Below are 22166 nucleotides of genomic sequence, written 5' to 3'. Positions count from 1 at the left end.
ATCTATTAACTACAATTGTTTTGGAAACTACAACTTTCATTAAATGCCAATCCACAGAAGAAAGTTGTGCACCATGTGTGTTGAACACAACAAAACCATAATGTAGTTTATAAACATCTTATAATATATAAATAAATTATTTCCCTAATATTTTCCCTAGTTTAAGTTGTACACATGTCTTACATTTCTAAAAAATGCTTTTAGGCTTTAGAAGTAAAAACTATTCTCGTCTGAGTAGGACACTTTAGTAAAGATACCTGGCACGATTCCCAGTGAAAGGAATTCAGTGATCAACAGGTATAGAAAAATCTTCTAGTATTTGTTTGGAATTTTCTATTATTCAAATGATCAGTTTTTGGTTTTTTACCCTCTCTAACTTGATCCCATAGTGAGTCCTGGCACTCTGCTTCCTTGCCACTTGTTCATAAAACATTTCTTTTTTACAAGAGACTCAATTTGCCTCAGAAGTACAGTTGACAATACTAATAATTATACTTTGTAAATTATATGTAAAATGACTTTCATCTCTGAATGCTCATACTAGGGATGCATATAAGTTGTTTTAAAGTAAAAAACGAAATCACAAATGTTTCATTATTAAAAGGTCTGATATAGTTCATCACATTTAAGCCAGAACTTAAATCATTGGGGCACTTGGATGGTAACCAAACGAAGGTGGCCATCTCATATACATCAACATAATACAGTTTGAACATCAGCAATAACAAACATTTATTGAATGCCTATTACATGAATATCTGTAGGATATTACACTAGGCACAATATTCAAAGAAATAAAAGACAGTTCCATTTGTTAATAAAAGGAGGCAGAACATAAGTCCTACACACATCCAGTAGGGCAACTTCACCAAGTCCTGGGGAATTTGAACAAGACTTCTTGGAGAAAGTAGATATTTAACTGGGCCATGAAATTGGAAGGTGTTAGGTCTTATCTTTTTTTTTTAACTAAATATAGAGTTACTTTATTATAGAAGGTAATTTGCTTCATGAATAATTATGCATCTGACCCACCATCACCAAATCCAGGTACAAATTCATGTAACAATTCCATCTTGCGACTACTCTAACGAACTATGTGCATTACATAAGATTTATCTTTGCAACAAGATGCCATCTATGTGTTCTTTTTTTGTTTTGTTTTTTTGACACGTGGATATTAATTGTGCTCACCACCTTTAGGACAAAATGAAGTTCCTCATCTAGAGCTCAGACATTTAGTAGAAGCATTTGAATACACAGGTTTTCATAGTCTAGTTTGTCCAAAAGTATTTCCACAAGATCCATAAAGTATCATTTTGAAAGAGAAATTTGCCACTTAGTCAAATGTGATGACTTTTTAAAGCTCTTCAGCAGGCTTCAGTGAATTTTAAAAAGCTTTTGATGATGGTTTAGATTCACAGTTTTCTATGGTTCTGGTTCTTTTTCTTTTCTTATTGATCATATTAGTTTTGAAAAGGAATAATATATGAGTATATATTTAGATCCACCTAAACTCACAAAAGTGGTCAAAGGTACAAATTCTCTTTCATTGTATGTTGTGCTAGGTTATAGGAACAAGGTGGAGAAATAGGCTTTATCTCCAATCTTCAAAACCTCTCCAAAAGTGGTTTGGTTTTTTTGGCTGCCTCTACAAAGAAACCCTATTAAGTTAACAATCCAGGGAAGTTACAGTAGAGAAATCTAATAACCCCTAACTCCCTAAACAGCTCACTCAGCAACCTTCTCTCATTGCCCACCACACACATAGGCAGGACTGTACAAGCCAACCCATAGCCTTCCTTCAGAACTCAGCATTGAATTTCTCTTCTAGAGCTGCAGAAAAACAAAAAGAAAAAACAAAGCTTGGTCCTAACTGGGACCACTGTATACTCATGTTTTGTGCTGCAACAGAAAACTGAGAAGAGAAAGAACTGGGGCAGGACAAGGTTGTATGACTTTATGGCTCTCTATTAAGCCTGAAGGAAAGAGGGAAGCATCTAGCTGAGGCCAGATTTTTCCCTTAGAAGTCACTAGAGTTAGAGACAGGTTGTAAAATATGAATTGCCCAGGCTAAGAACACTTTGAGATTCAGCCCCCAAAGAAAGTACACTCAAAGGGGAAGGAGACAGACAGTGAAAAGAAGGGAACATAAGGGGGGGGGGGGGGGGAGACACTGAAATTGCCAAATTAGCAGGAAGAAGACTCATTTGTAGATGTTGAATATATAAGCAGAAATAATAATAGAAAGGAATATAGACTCCAGATCAGCAAAGTGAGTCCAGACATCTGTGAATAAATATTAAAATACTAAGGAAAATTAATCAACACTTGATAAGGCAAAAGACCCTGTTGAATCACAAGAAAGTACAAAATCACAGCAGGATGGTTCTGAAATGTTTAAAAAAGAAATAAGAATTGTGAAAGCAAAATTTGTCAACTGCACAGCAGAAATAATTAGTAGAATATAAAATTTTGAATCCATGTCACACCAAAGAAACAAAAGAAAAAAATAACTGATCAGGAATATAAATGTATAGAAGAAGTAAAAGACAATCTAAAAGAGAAAAATCACCAGTTAGAAGATATAAATGGGGGGGCAGCTGGGTAGCTTAGTGGACTGAGAGCCAGGCCTAGAGACGGGAGGTCCTAGGTTCAAATCTGGCTCAGACACTTCCCAGCTGGGTGAACCTGGGTAAGTCACTTGACCCCCATTGCCTACCCTTACCACTCTTCTGCCTTGGAGCCAATACATAGTATTGACTCCAAGATGGAAGGTAAGAGTTTAAAAAAAAAGATATAAATGATTGTGAAATGTTGGGTCAGCTTGCTATATGGGAATGTAGGAGAGATCTGCTAAGGCTTCAAACTATGTGCAATTAGGTCTTAAAAGGGTGGAAAATAAGGAGGAAGGATATTTATTCAAGACTTAAGCTGCATTATCAAAATTTTGGACATAGGTCAAAATGTCAAGTTTGGGGAACCAAAGACAGATGAGTTAGGATTGAGGGTTAATAAATACCTATTGAATTTAATTCATCATGAAGCCTTTACAAAGACAGAAATGACCTCCAGTTTGACTTTAGATTTCCCATGAAATTTTCCTTGATGAACTTGGTAAGTAGCCAAGAAATAGCTAGTTGTTTTGATGGGATAGTCAGATTTCTGGAGCATTGATTGTTCATTGAGGAAAAAAAAATTCCTTTCAATTTACATAAAATATTTTCTAATTTATTTTTAGGAGACAGATGAACAGAAACTTCACAAAATTGCCACTGAACTCTTGTTTACAGAAAGAGCCTATGTTAATCGACTTGACCTTTTAGACAAGGTAATATTTTCCTTTTCAGGACAAATTTATTTTTTGCTATTGTTATGTTATTTGACATTGTAAAGAATGCAAAATTTAGAATATTAAGATTTCTCAGAAAGAGTTAAGTCTCTGACTCTTTAGTTACTAGTAATTGCCTCAAGTATTTAATACTGTCTGCTTTTTTTTTTTGTGGGCTTATTGGTTTAAATATTTTTTCTTGACAAACATAGAAGCAGAAAGCTATTTGCTTCATTTCCTCCAAACTTAAGCCAGAGACCAGGCCAGTTAATTAAATCTGTTTCATGAATTAGCTTTAGCTGAAGTCATTCAAGAGAAAGGCCAGGTCAGGGTAGAATCAAAGATAGAAAACGTGTGTCATTGGGTGCAAGGACACATCCAAGAACGAATACCCATTGAGATCTCTAGGAGACTGAAGAAAACCATCGCCAGGTTAAAGCAAAAAAAGCATGAAGCACCAGGAAATAATCATCTTCTGAGACCAGGTTAGAAGGGTCCTCATCTATCCAAATAGCAAAAAGATATGAATGTCCAGAGACCCATAGCCAGATGAAGGTCTTGTACACTTACATAAAGAACTATACGAACAGTCTTTATTTGTTGGGCATTTAATGCTCTTCACCACCATTCTTCTTCCTACATTTCCTGTCTTCTCATATTCTGCTTTTCTTTGCATCCTCCTAGATCCTATGACACTTGGTATTCCTCTCATCTCTCTACCTTCTCACTGGCTCTCTCAGATGCCTAGAATATTCTACCTCCCTGATATTTTGGGCTGTTTTCTAAACTTAGCTTAGCCCCCACTATGTGGAGGTAGCCTTCCCAAATCCTTCTCCCTGAACCCCCTAATCACATGAGCCTTCCTCCTTCCTCTCACAGGGCTTGATGTACTTGCTCAATTGTGTGTTTTATTTCCCTGTAGGATCTAAGATTCTTGAGGGCAGGAGCAGTTTTTGCTTTTTGGCTCTTCTTTTTATCCTCAGCATTTTTATAACTCTGTACCTGGCACACAGTAAACAGTTCAAGAACGGCTTGATTGCTTTTTTCTGAGTGTATTTTCTGAAATGTAAAAAAGTTAAAAAACAAACCAGACAAAAGAAAATCTATATTATCTTTTCATGAGGAAATTTTGAGAAAGCCTATATTCCTTCCTATTGGCAAAGATGAGTGGCAGAGAACCCAAGCCAAGGGAGGAGGTGTTTACATCTTTTTTTTAATAGAATTTTTAAAAATGTATTAAAATTTCTTTTCATAATTACATGATTCTTGTTGTCTCCCTCCCCCCTCCCCAGAGTTGACAAGCAATTTCACTGAGTTATACATATATTACCACTCAAATCCTATTTCCATATTATTTATTTTGTAATAGAGTAATCTTTTAAAACCAAAACCCCAAAACATACCCCAAAGTGATAAATCATATGTTTTCTTCTGGATTTCTACCCCCACAGTTCTTTCTCAGGAGGTGGATAGCATTCTTTCTCATAAGTCCCTCACAGTTGTCCTGGATCATTTCATTGCTGTTAGTAGCAGTCTATCACATTTGATCATCCCACAACATTTCAGTTTCTGTGTACAATGTTCTCCTGGTTCTGCTCCTTTCACTCTGCATCAGTTCCTGGAGATCTTCTCAGTTCATATCCTCCAGTTCATCATTCCTTATAGCACAATAGCATTCCATCACCATCAGATAGCACGGTTTGTTCAGCCATTCCCCAACTGAGAGACACCGTCTCGTTTTCCAATTTTTTGCCACCACAAAAAGCACAGCTATATTTTTGTACAAACAGAACCTTTCCTATTTTTTTTTTCTTTTTGGGATACAAACCCAGTAGTGGTATTACTTGAGATGCTTGTATATTAAAATCTAGATTGTGATATCAAACCAAATCTTGGGGGTTGCTAGTAGAGAAAAGTGAGAATTATAAGGTTCAGATACTTTCATAGTAGCTTTTTGATACAGAAATTAAACCATTTTATATTGTAAAATAAGATACATCAAAAAAATTTCAGTGCATTTTGAAGTTTTACTAATGATAATTGTGAACATAGAATTATAGATTTAGGCTTAGAGGGGACCTTAAAATACATCTGCTTTAATTCCCTCTTTTTGCAGATAAGGAAACTGAAGCACAAAATGATTAGTGATTTGCCTCAGAATTTTGATAGTAGAAAAGAATATTATTGCTTCTATATTTATTGTCTCCAGAAGGCTGACATCTCTGGAGCTATCTAGATAATGTTCATTTCCTTAATACATCTCTTGTCCTTAGAGTAAGCAAAATTTCTATTAAGACTGATCAAAATAAGGATTTTTTTGTCAATCTGATTCTCATATATATGCCATCTTCTTGAAAAAATCTAACAAAAATCAATCATTGTCTGAATAGTAGTTAGAAATCCTTTGGGCCCATTTTAAGTTTTATTTGACTTTCTCTCCACAACTACAAATGGTAGTTTTGTATACTTAGTTGTATTAATGATTCTGATATTTTTGCAATCTTTACTTAATTTACTAGACTTTTTTTTTACTTTTGTCCCATCAGTGTCTTTTATGCAAGATTGTTGCCATACGTTTACTTTTCCTTGAACTTGAGAACCTTAATTGTGGCTTTATCCAATCATTCCTCGACTTTTGGAGTCTATTAAGTCATCATTTTTTGCCTACAAAATGCAGAGGAGATGAACTATGAATAGATCTCCTGTGAGGATTAAGTGTGATAAGTAATTAGGAGACATGGGAACCTTAGTGAATTAATACATCAAGGATTATTCTTTTTTTTTTTTTAAATGAAAGATACAAGCTATATGGGGGGGGGGGGCTGATATTTTTCTCCTATATTACCATGTTAAGTTATCCATTCATTGGCCATTAACATTTGTTCCTGAACATTTGAAATTATAAGCACTGTTTCTTGCATTTGCAATATTACCCTAGGCAATCCTGTCAATTAGGAGAATGGAACTCTGGCCCAGCAGGTGCCAGTCCCAGGAGCTGACAGTTGAGCTGAGCCTATAAAAACCCCTGCAAAACCAACCTGGGGGTTCTGATTTCCTTGACCTCACCCAGACACCCAGCTACTCCTGACTTCCCCTTGGGGACCCCGGGAGATTGAAGGGAGGTTTGGGTTGCGGAAAGTGGGCAGGATTTAGTTTAGAGTAGCCTAGCAACAGGGACACCCCTAAACCAACATAACAATTATATCTGTTAGCTGGTGGATCATACTACATCAGGGCAATGTCAGATTATCTCTGGCTGAGGGCTGGTTCCCTCAGCCTGACCTTACCTTCTAGGTCCCTAGCCAGCACTTGCCAGTCGCCCCTAGCAACAGCCTCTCAAGAGCCCTAAACCCTCTTACCTCAGTTTTCCCTTCTGTGTTAAAATAAACCCTTAGCTTGAAACTGAGAGTTTCTGTAATTATTATAACATCATCTTGGGCTAAGGGGCTGAGGAGAGGAGAGAATATCAACCAGTTGACTTTAAAGGAATGGGCAAGCCTCCATTGTACTTCCTGTTGAGTTCTGCTTCCACCCAACAGGAGGGCAGTTACTCCAGCAGGGAGGGGCCCCTCACTCTCCACCTTAAAGGAGCCTATAGCTAGTAGAGGAGATTGGGCACCCCAGCTCAGACTACACATCACTGACAGCTCTAAATCTTTTGCTACTGTAGCTACAGGCTCCCAGGCCCCAGGTGACTCACTTGTACCCTCTACTTCTCTATTATTAGCCACAGTTATCCACATATTACAGCACTCAAAAGTTCATTCAGTATATAGTTATACTTCTATATAGCTATACTTCCTCTCTGAAAGGCACTATGGAAAATACAAAAATATGTTAACTATGTTCTCTTCCCTATGGGAATTTATAGTCCACTGGAGAGTAGAAGAGGCACACTGATTATTGCATTACAAATAGTCTGTAGTATGTACTATTTTAAGAGAAGTGAATGGGAAAAGACCTATATGTACCATTCAATTAAATAAACATTCATTGAGCTCCCACTCTGCACAAGGCATTGTTTTGAGATGGAAATAGGTTAGACAGTTTGCCCAAGGTCCTCCAGGTATCTCATCACTGATCCATCCCAGGTTAAATCTCAGCTCTTCTGACTCCCAAGCTTGGGCTTTTCCCATTATACTAGGTCACTGATGAGGAACCTTTTAGAGGGGTGGGTGATGTGAGAAATGTCCTTAGGCGAAGAGGAGGGGAGCAGCCCAGCCCTCTGTTCCTCTAGGTCTCTAGTAACAAATTCTAGAGAACTCTGTGCTAGGCAATGGTGCGAGAGCCCTCTGCATCCATGCCATAGGTTCGCCATTATGGTATAGTATCCAATCCTAAACAAAAAATCATGATGAATTTCTTTAGCCCTGTTTTTTAGGGGTCGGGGAGTTATTTTAGCATTCAAAAAGTACTTATTCTGTTCCTTTCCTTCAGATATTTTATTGCCAACTTTTAGAAGAAGCTAATCGAGGCTCATTTCCAGCTGAGATGGTGAACAAGATATTTTCCAATATTTCATCAATAAATGCATTCCACAGTAAATTCCTTTTGCCAGAGCTGGAGAAACGAATGCAAGAATGGTAAGTGAAAATAATTTTAAATGATGGGCCTAATGAATGTCACTGAAATAGAAAATGTTATTTTCACGTTTTTTAAAAAGTCAATCGTTCAGCCAAAAAATGTGCATTTTTTGTGGCAAGGTTCTAGTCAGCCAACCCTTATATCTAGGTCAGCCTGCCACTTGTCAATATTTATTATTCTTATATTTAATTATATCTCAGATATTAGGGTGATCTAGGACTAAATTTTCCTTCTTCCTCATTAATAAAATTTCAACAAATCTCTCAAGTTCCCTAGGATCAGCCTTCCAAATCAGTTTAGTAAAAATCATTTATTTAATAAACTAGAGAAACCCCTGTCTCTATTAACAGTTGCTCACGTCTCTCTATGTTACCCCTAACCCTGAATTTCCTAGAATTTATTAACCATTGCTTACTAGAAGTATAATTTATTCAAAGTATAATCAATCACATCCCAAAGTCATAAGTAATTTTTTATTCAAGTTTAACTGGGAAGAAAAAGATCCTGCTCAGAACCACCTGAAAGCATCACTGTGACTAACTGATGGTTTTTCCTTACTTTTGAAAACCCAGTCCCACCACTTAATTCTTAAAACCCCTCAAGATTCTTAGTCTTCTCTTCCCAGTAATTTTCTTCGCCTCCTTGGAGGTAGTTCTGTTAAAAAAGGGAGCTGGCTCTACCTTCTGCATCTCTCAGTCTCTCATTTCACCATTTTTCTTCAGGTTCATACATTTCTCTTTCTGATGCTTTTCCATAAAACAACTTTTAAGATAGTTTGAACAAGAAAGAAGTTTGGCTACGCCTCTTTGTTTTTGTCTTTTTCCATAGTTTATACCAAAATGCCTTCAGGATCAGGGTTGGGTTAGTAAATGTTTAACAACCAGTTCTTTAAAAAAAGACTACAGGTATGACACACATTCAAGTTTCTTTTACATTATTAACATTTTTTCCATCACTTTCTTAAGTCATAGATAATGAACAAAACAATAAACCAAGCCTTCATTTCTAGGGTTTGACGATTTCCAGGGACAGCTTAAGGGAACAAGTGTTCATATAGCACCTGTCATGTGCCTAACAAAACATTTCCCAGCTTAAACTGAACAACCCGAGTGAGCCCGTACTAGCTGACTCCAACACACTCCTGCTCGTGGAGCGGCGATTAAAAATCTGCACTGTCTCTGACTTTGTAGAGTTATGAGCACCTTAGAGACCCAATTACAATAATTACTCCTGCTTCCTCTCATCTTTAAGGCATCGTTTCTGCCGCCTCTGTAGAAGGACCTTTGAGATAGGGAGTTACTGATTGGTTTTTTTTTTTTTTACCCAGAAAGTACCGGTAAATAACATGCTGCATTTGTAACCCAACAGATTATAATTTGGGTATTTGTCAGAGGTTCTTCTCTTCTCCAGTTGCTTTTAGGGGAGAGGAGGCAAGGCTAATAGGGATTTTCTTCTCTTGATGGAGCCCTTTCCACCTTTGTCCCCTTATGAGACCAGTCTATAACCTTTAATGATGCGTGATGTGGGGCCACATCACTTTCCACCTCTGAGATTCAGTAGTTTTGCTGTAGAAAAGAAAAGGGTAATTTTCTTACAATTTCATTAATTTGCTTAAGTTATAAAAGACTTTAATAATCCATTTACTGCTTTGCTCTACAGGGAAACAACTCCTAGGATTGGGGACATCCTCCAGAAGCTGGCTCCTTTCCTCAAAATGTATGGAGAGTATGTGAAAGGCTTTGATCATGCAATGGAATTAGTTAAAAACATGACCGAACGGATAGCCCAGTTTAAATCAGTAGTTGAAGAAATTCAGGTAATGGTGTTGTTTGGGTCTAGAAATCTTTTTTTCTCTATTACAGCAGACCCTAAAAAAAAAAAGTAGGATCCCTTCCAGCTCTACCACTTTTATAAGCCATTTCCCATTCCCTAAAGAAACTCTTGAAAACAATAGAAAACACTTCCTGTCATCTCTTCTTATGGTTCATTTCCCCCATTCCTTTATAAACTTTCCTTATTAATCAGTCAGCAAATACTGATTAAGCTTTTCCTCTACACCAGACACTGTATTTCAATGGGTCCTTTCCTAGTCCAGAGATTAGTGTATCAGAACAACAGCAGAACATCTGAATCTCACACTGTCTCCACAGACCTAATGTTCAGAACATTATTTTTTGGTCACTTCAGAGAAAATAGAAATACTTCAAGGACAGAGATGAGTTTGCTTTCGCATCTGTATTTCTACGCCTTCCTCACTGATCAGGCAGTGTGCTCTTCTTTCCTAGCTTACCAAATGTGGACTCTACTATACCATAATTTCCATTGGACTCCTATTTCTTTTTTCAGATATATTCACAATGTTAAGACAAGACGTAGGTGTAATTCTTAGCTTTATGTATATAAAAGTGTTCATAGGCTTAAAAGGGGCTAGAGAAGTGTAATTATTATTTATAACTATAAAATGGGTTAACTTTGATTCCGTAGTGGATTTGTGATGCTCTTGATGGCATTTCTCTTTCCTACCCATCTTCTCCAAGGGTGTCCATTCAATATAGGAGGGAGGAAGAAATTTCTGAGAAGGCAGTCATATGGGTTGGCTATTTTTGTCATTTTCTTGGATTTTTTTTGTTACTACCGAGGGCCGTTGATTTTTTTTTTCCACTGTGAATTTGATATCCTCCCTGAGAAAACAATTATTCCTTGCCCTCCAAATTGTGTCCTTGACAGCATGGCCTTCTGACTAGTCTAGCTTCTTTTCACATTTCTTTTTTTCTTCCTTTTGGTGGTCCCGGGAGATTTCTACTTCCTCAAGTACTACACAGCAGGGCTATGAATAGAATAGAATCCAATGTGATTGGAATCCACCATGGCTGATGGATAATCAGGCTAATAAAAAAAATTATTATAGAAATCTTGACAGATATTTTCCACGCTCTCTTTGCTTCTAGTTTTATTCTTAATCACCCATAGAGTAGGCTCAGCTGGGGCAGGCTTTCTATAAAATTGCTTTTCCATTGCTTCTTGTTCCAAAAGGCAACACTGTGCCCAATGTCTACTGTTCTTCTCTGATGATTTTACAGACTGAATTGTATATAATTGGTTTTTGCTGGATTTTTTGGACATGAGATGTTATTTCATTGGCTTAGGGAACTCTCAATGAAGAAATTATCAGTTCAGATCAACACATGCACTGCAATAGACAGTTTTAGAGCTTCCTAGAGTACTGAGGGGTGAATTTACTGTACTGGAGGGCCAGACCATCAGAGGCAAGACTTGAATCTAGGTCTTCTTGACTCGAAGGGTCAGCTCTCCACTGGGCCTCTCATACACTATTATTTTCAAAATACTTATTTTTCAATGCTGAGGTAGCACCTCACATCTAACAGATTGATCATTATGTCAGCAAAGGAAAGTAATAAATGTTGGAGGGGACGTGTCAAAATTGGGACACTAAAGCATTGCTAGTGGAGTTGTGAATTGATCCAACCATTTGGAAGGCAATTTGGAATTATGCCCAAAGGGCACTAAAAGATTGCCTGCCCTTTGATCCAGCCATACCACTGCTGGGTTTATACCCCAAAGAGATCATAAGGAAAAAGACTTGTACAAAAAAATTTATAGCCGCGCTTTTTGTAGTGGCAAAAAAACTGGAAAACGAGGATATGTTCTTCGATTGGGGAATGGCTGAACAAATCGTGGTATCTGTTGGTAATGAAATACTATTGTACTCAAAGGAGTAAAGACCTGGAGGAATTCCATGTGAACTGGAAAGACCTCCAGGAAGTGATGCAGAGTGAAAGGAGCAGAACCAGGAGAACATTGTATACAGAGACTGATATGCTGTGATACAATCAAACATAGACTTCTCTACTAGCAGCAGCAATGCAAGGATCCAGAGCAAGGCTGAGGGACTTATGAGAAAGATGCTCTCCACATCCAGAGAAAGAACTGTGGGAGGAGAAACACAGAAGAAAAATATTTCTTTGATCACTCTATTGCAAATATTAATAATAAAGAAATAGGTTTTGAACAATGATACATGTAAAACCCAATAGAATTGCTTGTCAGCTCAGGGGCAGGGAGGGAAAGCACATGAATCTTATAACCATGGGGAAATATTCTAAATAAATTTGAAAAAAAAATCTAATTTATTTGAAAAAAATACTTGTTTTTAAAGCTTAGATTCATCTCATTTGTTCCTTTGCCTGATTTAACAAATGAAGGGTCTTGATGTCTTCTTAAGATAGGTTCCAAAATGGAAATAATAAAAAAAAAAAAAGAAGACCAACACTGCTCAGGGACAGAAGGAGAAACAACTTAATGTAATGTAAAGAGGAAGGAATGAGGGACTAGGAATCTGTATTGTAAAGAAACAGTGATCATAGGCAAGGGAAACCCTGGATATCAATATTTTTTAAAAGTATTGTTGGGGTCCCTGTTGGGAGGACTTCTTGTGATTCCCACATAGTCTGTGGTCATATAGCCATCCTTGAATCTTATCCAGCAGAACTAATGAGCTGAAGGGAAGCAGTGGGATCTATATAACATGAAGGGTAATGGACTGGGCATTTGGCCCTTTGGGTTCTAAGCTGTTCTGAGGTCAAGAGGCTGAAAGTTAAAGTCCTATCTCAAAACTCCAGCCTTGTGACCATGAGATTTTTCTTAAAATCTCTGAACTTCTCTTTCCTCATCTATAAACTAAGAATAGTTTACTAGCTATCTGCTCATAGGATCATGTAAAAAGTCTTTGAAAATCTTAAAAAGTGCTCTGTAAATCTGAGTTATTATGATTGCCAGTCCATTTTCCTCTGTTAGTTATTCTCCTATTTAGTCCATATATAGCTTGTTTTATATATATTTGTTTTCTTGTCTCCTCCATTAGACTGTAAGTTCTTTGAGGGCAGGGACTATCCTTCACCTACTTTTTGTATCTCCAGGGCTTAGTGAAATGCCTGGTACATATTAGGCTGTTAACAAATGTTTATTGATTCTTTTTAAAAAAAAAAAGTGTTGTTGGGGGCAGCTAGGTGACTTCAGGGGGTTGAGAGCCAGACCTACAGAGGGGAGGTCCTGGGTTCAAATCTAGCCTCGATACTTCCCAGTTAGTTATTAGTTAGACATCAGACACCAAGGTCATCCACTGCATCCCGGAACATCACCAGTTGTCCTGACTTCTGTTCCTGCCACTGAACTTCAGTGATTCTGGGGAAGAGAGTGAGGCTGACGACCTTCTGCAACTTTGCCCCACTTCAGTCTGTTTTCCTGAATGAGTCATCATCACTCTGTGATATCATGGTACTCTGTGAAAATGAAGCACAATCAACAACCAAGCTGGAATAGCAGTAAAGTTTAATAGGATCTAAAACAAACTTAATAGAACTAATTCATAATATAATTGACTTAGTGTGATGATCCTGTTTTTTTCTCTGTGTACCCTTTAACCCAATGATACCACTATTAAGTTTGTTTCTAGCAGCTCTCTTTATGGTGGCAAAGAGCTAGAAGTTGATGGGGAATGGCTTGAACAAATTGTGACGTGATTCTGATGGACTATTACTGCGCCATGATTAAAGACGAGCAGGTTACTTTTTTTAAAAAGCACAGAAGACCTACATGAAATTCTGAAGAGCAAAACAAACAGAAGCAAGAGAGCATTATATACAGCCACAAAAATATTGTTTGAAGACTAACGCCACTGGAGAAAGAACTGATCGATAGACATAGCATATAGTTTTTATAAACATATTCTTTTGTAAATAATGCCTTCTTTAGTGGAGGGAGGGAGGAAGATATCTGGGAACTTTAATGCAACAAACTAATTAAAAATCTTTCATTATTTTAAATCTTTTATTTAAAATTTTTTTAATGTCCACTTCTAGTAAAAGTGACAAAATTAATTTAAAAGCATTGATTGGGATTCAGAGGGAGATGCTAATAACGTCCCATCTCCTCCACTTATTTACCTGAGTGCCGTGGGCAAGCCATTTAAATCTCTCTGCTCCTCAGTTAACTCAATTGTATTGGAGGTTGGGCTAAATAATTCCTAAAATCTTATGATTTCTGAAGTTGTTTGGAAACTTTGATATTATCTCACGGAAACTTTTTTTTTCCATTTCTGTTTAGTGAAGCAAAAAAAGATATTGTTCAAATAATAGCTCTTCCTTAAGAAAGAGTAATGCACTTTCAGACTGTAGTTTCGAAAAGGGGCAAAGGGCTTATCTGATAAATGTTGAATGAATTGGGTATTTGGGTAGGATGGAACAAATATCAATTGAGAGAATGCTTTAAGTTGGAGAGTGGTGACCTTTAGAATAATTATCCAGTTGTTTCTGCTCGGTCAACAGAAAAATTTAGAACCATGGTGTGCTTTGAGCCTGATTGATGGGTTGTTACTTGCTAAAAAAAGCTCTGGAAAATAATTTAATGATTTACCTTTACCAAGCCCTTGAGCTAAAGTAGTGAAACAGTTCCTCACCACCAGGAAATCTGCTGAATTCTTCCCTTTTCTTGTTCCAAATGAAAATCTTTTCACCTGGTGGTTTATTTTAGCTTAAATTTGAAAGGGGGAAAACATTTTCCTTAAAGTACCTTTCTCTTTCCAGAAACAAAAGATCTGTGGGAATTTGACACTACAACATCACATGCTAGAACCTGTCCAGCGAATCCCCCGCTACGAGCTGCTCGTGAAGGACTATCTAAGGACATTGCCTCCTGATTCCCCAGACTGGAAGGATGCTAAAAGTAAGGAGCTATTTTTTTACATGGTAGGATAACCCTGCAGCCCAACTGAACAGTAGCTCTGATATCTGGCTAGCAGAGAATCAGTGTCATGGAATTAGGATCACAAGCTTCTGAAGAGGAAGAATTAGACTGTTTGTGCTAATTTCACACTTTAAATCTGGCTATAAATCTTAAAGTGATAGCTCTACCCAAAAGAGGAGCTCTCCCTGACCCCTACGTCCCACCTTTTTTTTTTTTTTTTTTTTTTAAGAAAAGATTAGAGCTTGATTCCTGATTTTTTCTTTTTCTTTTTTTTTTTTAAATCCTTACCTTCTATGTTGGAATCAATACTGTGTATTGGTTCCAAGGCAGAAGAGTGATAAGGGCTAGGCAGTGGGGGTTAAGTGACTTGCCTAGGGTCACACAGCTAGGAAGTGCCAGAGGTCAGATTTGAACCCAGGGCCTCCTGTCTCTGGACCTGGATCTCCATCCACTGAGCCACCTAGCTGCCTTGATTTCTGATTTTATTTAGAATATTCTTCCATGGTTACATGATTCATGATTCTTCCCCCCTTCCTTCCCCCTTCCTGGAGCGACATACAATTCCACTGGGTTATACATGTATCATTGTTCAAAACTCATTTCCCTGTTATTCATATTTGCAGTAGTGATCTTTTAACATCAAAACCCTAAACATATCCCTATCAAACTGTGTAATCAATCCTGTTTTTCTTCTGCATTTCTGCTCCCACAGTTCTTTCTCTGGATGTGGATAGCAGCATTCTTTTTCATAAGTCCCTCTGTATTGTCCTGGGTCATTGCATTGCTGCTAGTAGCAGAGTCAGTTACGTTAGATTGTGCTACAATGTATCCGACTCTGTGTACAATGTTCTCCTGGTTTTGCTCCTTTTGCTCTGCATCAATTCCTGGAGGTCTTTCTAGTTCACATGGAATCCCTCCAGTGCATCATTCCTTTCATCACAATAATATTCCATCACCTTGATATCTGATTTTAAAAAGCCCACGATCCATTGACCTAGGAGCTTCATGTATGACTTTGACCCCAAATTTCTAACTTTTCCTTTGAATTTTATGTACTAGTCAGCAATGCAGCATTATGAGGAGTAGTGAGTCCTATTTATTTGCTCTTATGATTTTCTTTCCATACAGAATCACTTGAAATTATCTCCACTGCAGCAAGCCATTCCAATAGTGCAATACGGAAAATGGTAGGTAGTTTTGAGTGGAGAGAGGAGACCTCGTTAATGAATTGTTTGTACTTTAACCAAAAAGAACTCAACTCGGCTTATCAGTTGAGAAGAAATGTATTTTCATTATTTTTTTTCATTATTGCCTTAGGCATTATTTATTTTAAACCTTCTCCTTCTATCTCAATATCAGTTCAAATAAAGAAGAGCAGCAAGAGTGAGGAAATTGGGGTTTAGCCCAGGATCACACAGCTAGGAAGTGTCTGAGGCCAGATTTAAGCCTGGGTCCTCACAACTCTAGTCCTTGCATGCGAAACTTGTGCTACCTAACTGGTCCTATATTTTTTTATTACAGATAAATTTCATTCTTCAAACCATCAGGTATAGAACTTGAGCTGGAAGGAATCTCTGAGGCTAATTCTTTTATTTTAAATATGGGGAAACTGAGGCCATGGGAGGTTAAATGACTTATTCCTAGGTCCTCTGACTCCAGAGGCAGTGTACTTTTCCACTGCATCCACCCAGCTCACCCCTGTCCTCCTAAGGTTGACCTCTTTTTTGTTTGTTGGATATTTACTTTTGAATGAAACGTTTGTCACTCTTTCTTGGCCTCATACATACTTCAGTAAAAATAATTCTGAGTTATTAAAATTTAAAACTGAATATTGAATTGTGATTTATTTTTAAAGGCTTTCACTTGTTCTTTGACTCTACTAGGAGAATCTTAAAAAGCTATTAGAGGTTTATGAAATGTTGGGCGAAGAGGAAGACATTGTTAATCCCTCAAACGAGCTGATCCGGGAAGGCCAGATCCTTAAGCTTGCAGCTCGAAACACATCAGCTCAGGAACGTTATCTTTTCCTAGTAAGTATCCTACTATTGATGCAGCATTACAGAGCACTGAAATTCTCACGCATATGTTAGGAAATTAGAATTCTTGCTTGCAAAAAGATTATATTCATATATTCGTTTTAGGGAAATCAAGTTGTCTAAATAAGAACTTTCCTGGAACTAGAGTGTATATACTCTTGTCGTAAAAATGTTACCAAAATTTCATTTTGTTCCTTTTTTATGAAAATCTTTCTAAAATGGATTATTTATTTCTTAAACAGAGGTGACTGAAAATTACCTTTCCTTGAGGATTTATTCATATATTATGAACACCAGTTACAGTATAGGCTACTTTCTGACTTTGGCATTAATGCTTTTATTTGTGCAAAAGATTTTTAATATTTGATATTCTTTATTTTGTCTTTCATGGTCTAATCTATCCATTACCTAGATATGAATTTTTCTTCTACCCGTAATTATAATTACATTTATATTTAATTTTTTTCACCTTTTGAATTTGCGATAGAATGTATAAAATTCTGATCTACACCTAGCAGTTATTATATTTTATTTGACAAAAATAAAGACTCCTTTCCCCAATAGTTTGTGATATGAGTTTATCAAATATTAGACTGCTAATGTGCATTTATTTCTAAGTCTTATCTGATCTGTTCCATTGATTTATTTTTAATAATATTTTATTTTTCCCTCCTTCCCTACCCCACTCCCTGAGATGGCTAGCCGTTTAATATGTTAACATATGTATGATCATTCAAAACCATTCCATAGTAGTCGTGTTGTGATATGAAAACAGACTAAGAAAACATGAAAAAAATACTTAATTCAAAATAGTATGCCTCCATCTGCATTCAGATTCCATTAGTTCTTTTTCTGAGGTGGGTGACATTTTTCATCATGATTCCTTGGATCATTATATTGTTAAGAATAGCTAAGACATTCACAGCTGATCACTGTACAATAGTGATGTTTCTATGCACAGTGTTCTCCTTGTTCTGCTCACTTCACTTTGCATCAGTTCATGTAAGTTTTTCCAGGTTTTCTGAAACTGTCCTGCTGATAATTCCTTAGAGCACAATAGTATTCCATTCAATCGTATACTATAATTGTTCAGTCATTTCCCAATTGATTAGCATACCTTCAATTTCTAATTCTTTGCCACCACAAAAAAAGAGCTACTATAAGAGAGGTCCTTTTTATTTAATTAATTTATTTATTTGTGTTTGATTATTTCTTTGGGATACAGACCTAGCAGTAAGTATTAGTGGGTCAGGTATGCACAGATTTATAACCCTTTGGGCATAGGTCCAAATTATCCTCCAGAATGGTTGGATGAGTTCACAACTTCTCCAATAGGAGATTCACATCCCACTTTTCCCACATTTCTTCCAACTTTTATCCTTTTCCTTTTCTCTCATATTAGCCAATCTGGTAAGTGCAAAGTGGTACCTCAGAGTTGTTTTAATTTGCATTTCTCTAATCAGTAGTTATTTAGAGCATTTTTCCATATATCTATCAATACCTTTAATTTCTTCATCTGAAAACTGTTCATATCCTTTGACCAATTGTCAATTAGGAAATGACTTGTATTCTTATACAATGGACTCAGTTCTCTCTATATTTGAGAAATGGGGCTTTTATCAGACACTAGCTTTAAAAATGTTCCCCAAACTTTGTGCCTACCCTTCTAGTTTTGGCTGCATTAGTTTTGTTTGTTCAATGCCTTTTTAATATGATCATAATTATTAATTTATATCTCATAATGCTCTCTATTTCTTGTTGGTCATAAATTCCTACCTTATCCATAGGTCTGACAAGTAAACTATTCTATGTTCCCCTCATTTTCCTATGTATCCCCCTTCATGTCTAAATCATATATATCTGTTTTGATCTGATCTTGGTATATGATGTGTGATCAATATATATACCTAATTTATACTTAATCTATACCTACTTTCTGCCAAACTGTTTTCCGGTTTTTCCAGCACTTTTTGTCAAATAATAAATTCTTGTACCAAAACCTTGGATCTTTGTGTTTATCAAACACTTGATTACTATGGTCACTTATTGTGGTAGATTGTGTACCTCATCTGTTCCCCTGATCCACCCCCCCACACACCTCTATTTCTTAGCGATGCCAGGTTATTTTGATGATTATTGCTTTAAAATGCTGTTTGAAATCTGGTATGCCTCGGCTATCTTCCTTCACATTTTTTCCCATTAATTCCCTTGATAATACTTAACCTTCTGTTCTTCCAGATGAATTGTGTTATTATTTTTCCTAGGTCTAAATATTTTCTAGCTCTATAATTTTTGGCAGTTTGATGGATATGGCACTGAATAATTAAATTAATTAAGGTAGGATTTTCATTTTTATGATATTAGGTTGGCCTACCCCTGAGCAATTAATAATTTTCCAGTTGTTTCGGTCTGACTTTATTTGTGTGAAAAAGGGTTTTGTTATTGTGTTCATATAGTTCCTGGCTTTGTTTTAGTAGCAGGTAGACAAAGTATTTTCTACAGTTATTTTAAATGGAATTTCTCTTTCTATCTCTTGTTGCTGAACTTTATTGGTAATATATAGAAATGCTGATGATTTATGTGAGTTTATTTTCTATCCTGCAACTTTGCTAAAGTTGTTAATTATTTCAACTAGTTTTTTAGGTAGTTTTCTAGGCTTCTACAAGTCTACCACCATATCATCAGCACAATGTTATAATTTTGTTTCCTTATTACCTATTCTAATTCCTTCAATTTTCTTCCTCTTATTGCTCTAGCTAGCATTTCTAGTACAATATGGGAAATAGTGATGACAGTGGGCATCCTTGCTTCACCCCTGATCTCGTAAGGGAGGCTTCTAATTTATCTCCATTACAGATAATACTTGCTGATAGTTTTAAGGAGAGTTCTATTTGCTTCTATGCTTTCTTATGTTTTGTTTTGTTTTTAAACCCTTACCAATACGATGTATTGGTTCTAAGGCAGAAGAGTGGTAAGGGCTAGGCAATGGGGGTTAAGTGACTTGCCGAGAATCACACATTTAGGAAATGTCTGAGGCCAGATTTGAACGTAGGACCCTCCTGTCTCTAGGCCTGGTTCTCAGTCCACTGAGCCACCCTGCTGTTCCCTATTTCTTATGTTTTAACTAGAAATGGGTATTATATTTTGTCAAAAGCCTTTTCTGCAGCTTACTGAGATGACTTTTATTAGTTTTTTATGGATATGATCCATTATGCTGATAGTTTTCCAGATACTGAACCATCCCCACATTTTAGGTTATAAATCTCACCTGGCCATAGTATAGGATCTTTTTGATATTGCTATTGATCTCCTTGCTACTCTTTTACGTAAAATTTCCATCAATTTTCAATTAGGGAAATTGATCTGTAGTTGTCTTTTTCTGTTTTCCCTCTTCCTGGTTTAGGCATCAGCACCACATTGATTTGTTCTTGACTCTTATTGGTTTCTTTGTCTGCGATATCCAGCAGTCTGAGCCTACCTTTCTAGTTTGGGCTTTCTATCTCCTGTGTGCTGGGCTCGGGCCAATCCAGTAATCCCTGCTCAACATTAGAAAACCACTCACAGATGGTAAAATGCAAGAAAAACAACTCAAGCTAAGCAATGAAAGCTAAGTTATGTTTAAAAGGTATAATTTATGTAAAGCAATTCCTCTTTGCCTCTTCATTCACTTTGATACCGCTCGTGGCTGTAGGAATTCCACTCAAAGCTAGCATCAACTCAGCATAGTGGTTTAGTCATTCAGTCATGTTCGATTCTTTGGGAGCCCACGGACTATACTGCACGAGAGGTTTTCTTGCCGAAGTACTGCAGTGGTTTTCCATTTCCTTCTCCAGTGGATTAAGGCAAACAGAATCACACAACTAGTAAGTGTCTGAGGCCAGACTTGAACTAGGTCTTACGGACTTGTTATTACCCTAATGCACGTTTCTAACAGTGTCAGATAATAACAGAGAGAAGAAGCCAAGCTCCCAGCTGGTTTCAAATAATGCTCATTCTTAGTTTTAGGTACATTTTAAAGAAAATTGTCCTTTCATGCCTATACCTTTAGACTTGTTTAACCTAAATCAATGCTGGGTGATTCTGTTTTCCATCCACTGGAGAAGGAAATAGAAAACCACTTCAGTATCTTTGGTAAGGGCTTTTGGGGGCCTTTCTGGATCAAATCATCTAATTTTGTTATTAATAGGATTAACTATTTTTATCATTTTGCGAATGTCAGACCATCCTTGCATTCTTCTAGACATTTATCCTGTCCTGATGAATCACTTTAAATAGTGCTTTTTACTTTTGTGCTTTCTTCCTCTTTTTTCAACTGTCAGCTGTTATTTGTTGACATAAATATCCCTTCCATTTGTTCACTTATAATTCCTTCCTCTGTTAAACCTCTAATATACTCCTTCTGATCCACTATGAACTCGGACGTCAGATAGCTAAGCTGGTGAAAAATGTTATCTTTTCAGTGTAACATTATGGCTACTTCCTGGTCTTCAGCAATGGTAACTGGGTTGTCTATACAATGGGACGTTAGGTTGTCTTTCAGCAAGAAGTGTGTTTATGTAGTAGCTCCTAACCCTGGTATGTCTGGATAAACTTGGATATTGTAAAGCTCTTTGGTGTGTAGTAAATTAAGATTTCCCCCCAGCTCCTGCGAATAGGTCCTACTCTCCTCCTATTTCCTACACTACACCCTACAGCAATCCATCTTTTGCCTCATCTCTCTAAAAAGGAACCAGGTAAGACTTTCCCACATGCATGATTAGAACTCATTTTCATAGGTGTGCAGCCGCCTGCAACTCTTCTCCTTGGACTCCTGTAGCCATTCTCTTGTCAGTGCGGACTGTCTCTCATGCTCCTTCTGTTTACTCACATAATCTTAGTCAAGCCCTCATCACCTGTCACCTGGGTTAGCTGCCTCCACACTGTTCTCCACTTTCACACGGATGTCAAAGTAATATTCCTAAAAAGACTGACCGTGTTATACCCCTCGACACGCCAAAATATCCAGTGCCTGCTGTCGCCTCTAGTATAACCTACCAGTGCCTCCGCCTGGCATTGGAGACCTTCTGTAATCTGGCTCCCACCTAGCCATGTCATTCTAATTCACAGGACACCACCTGGAACATCCTTCCTTCCATTCAAACTGACCTGCTCTTGTGTACCTCAAGTGCACAGCATTCTTCTCCACTCCCATAGTTGGGCGCAAGTGGCCACCCTTATCTGGAACGCCTTCCCTCTTGACCTCTCTCTTGTCAAATCCCCAACTTCCTTCAAAGCCCAGTTTAGGTACCACTTACTATGGAAGGCCTTCTGGAGAGATGTGTGGCACCCATGTCCTTCTCGCCTTCTCACCCCTCGTTATTAGTTCTTTTTCTCTTCTGAAATGGCATTACTTTGTGCTATTGAATTCAATTCAGTTAAGCACCTTGTATGGGTACCAGGGACTCACAAAGTTGAAA

The 22166-nt window shown here is 37.2% G+C and overlaps 1 protein-coding gene across 2 annotated transcripts in view; it reads left to right on the top strand.

Moving 5' to 3' along the window:
- Nucleotides 1-22166, top strand: part of FGD4 (FYVE, RhoGEF and PH domain containing 4) — an 82166-nt gene that overhangs the window by 41596 nt on the left and 18404 nt on the right. For both annotated transcript variants that reach the window (XM_044679453.1, XM_044679452.1), the window contains 6 exons: nt 3239-3328; nt 7766-7911; nt 9572-9728; nt 14515-14653; nt 15803-15861; nt 16558-16704. In XM_044679453.1, the coding sequence (XP_044535388.1) occupies nt 3239-3328; nt 7766-7911; nt 9572-9728; nt 14515-14653; nt 15803-15861; nt 16558-16704 (738 nt within the window). The remainder of the gene's footprint in view (nt 1-3238; nt 3329-7765; nt 7912-9571; nt 9729-14514; nt 14654-15802; nt 15862-16557; nt 16705-22166) is intronic.

This window comes from Gracilinanus agilis, chromosome 5 (genome assembly GCF_016433145.1).
Source record: "Gracilinanus agilis isolate LMUSP501 chromosome 5, AgileGrace, whole genome shotgun sequence".
Taxonomy (NCBI): domain Eukaryota; kingdom Metazoa; phylum Chordata; class Mammalia; order Didelphimorphia; family Didelphidae; genus Gracilinanus; species Gracilinanus agilis.
Note: the sequence above shows the minus strand (reverse complement) of the source record. Positions and strands in the feature narration are given on the sequence as shown.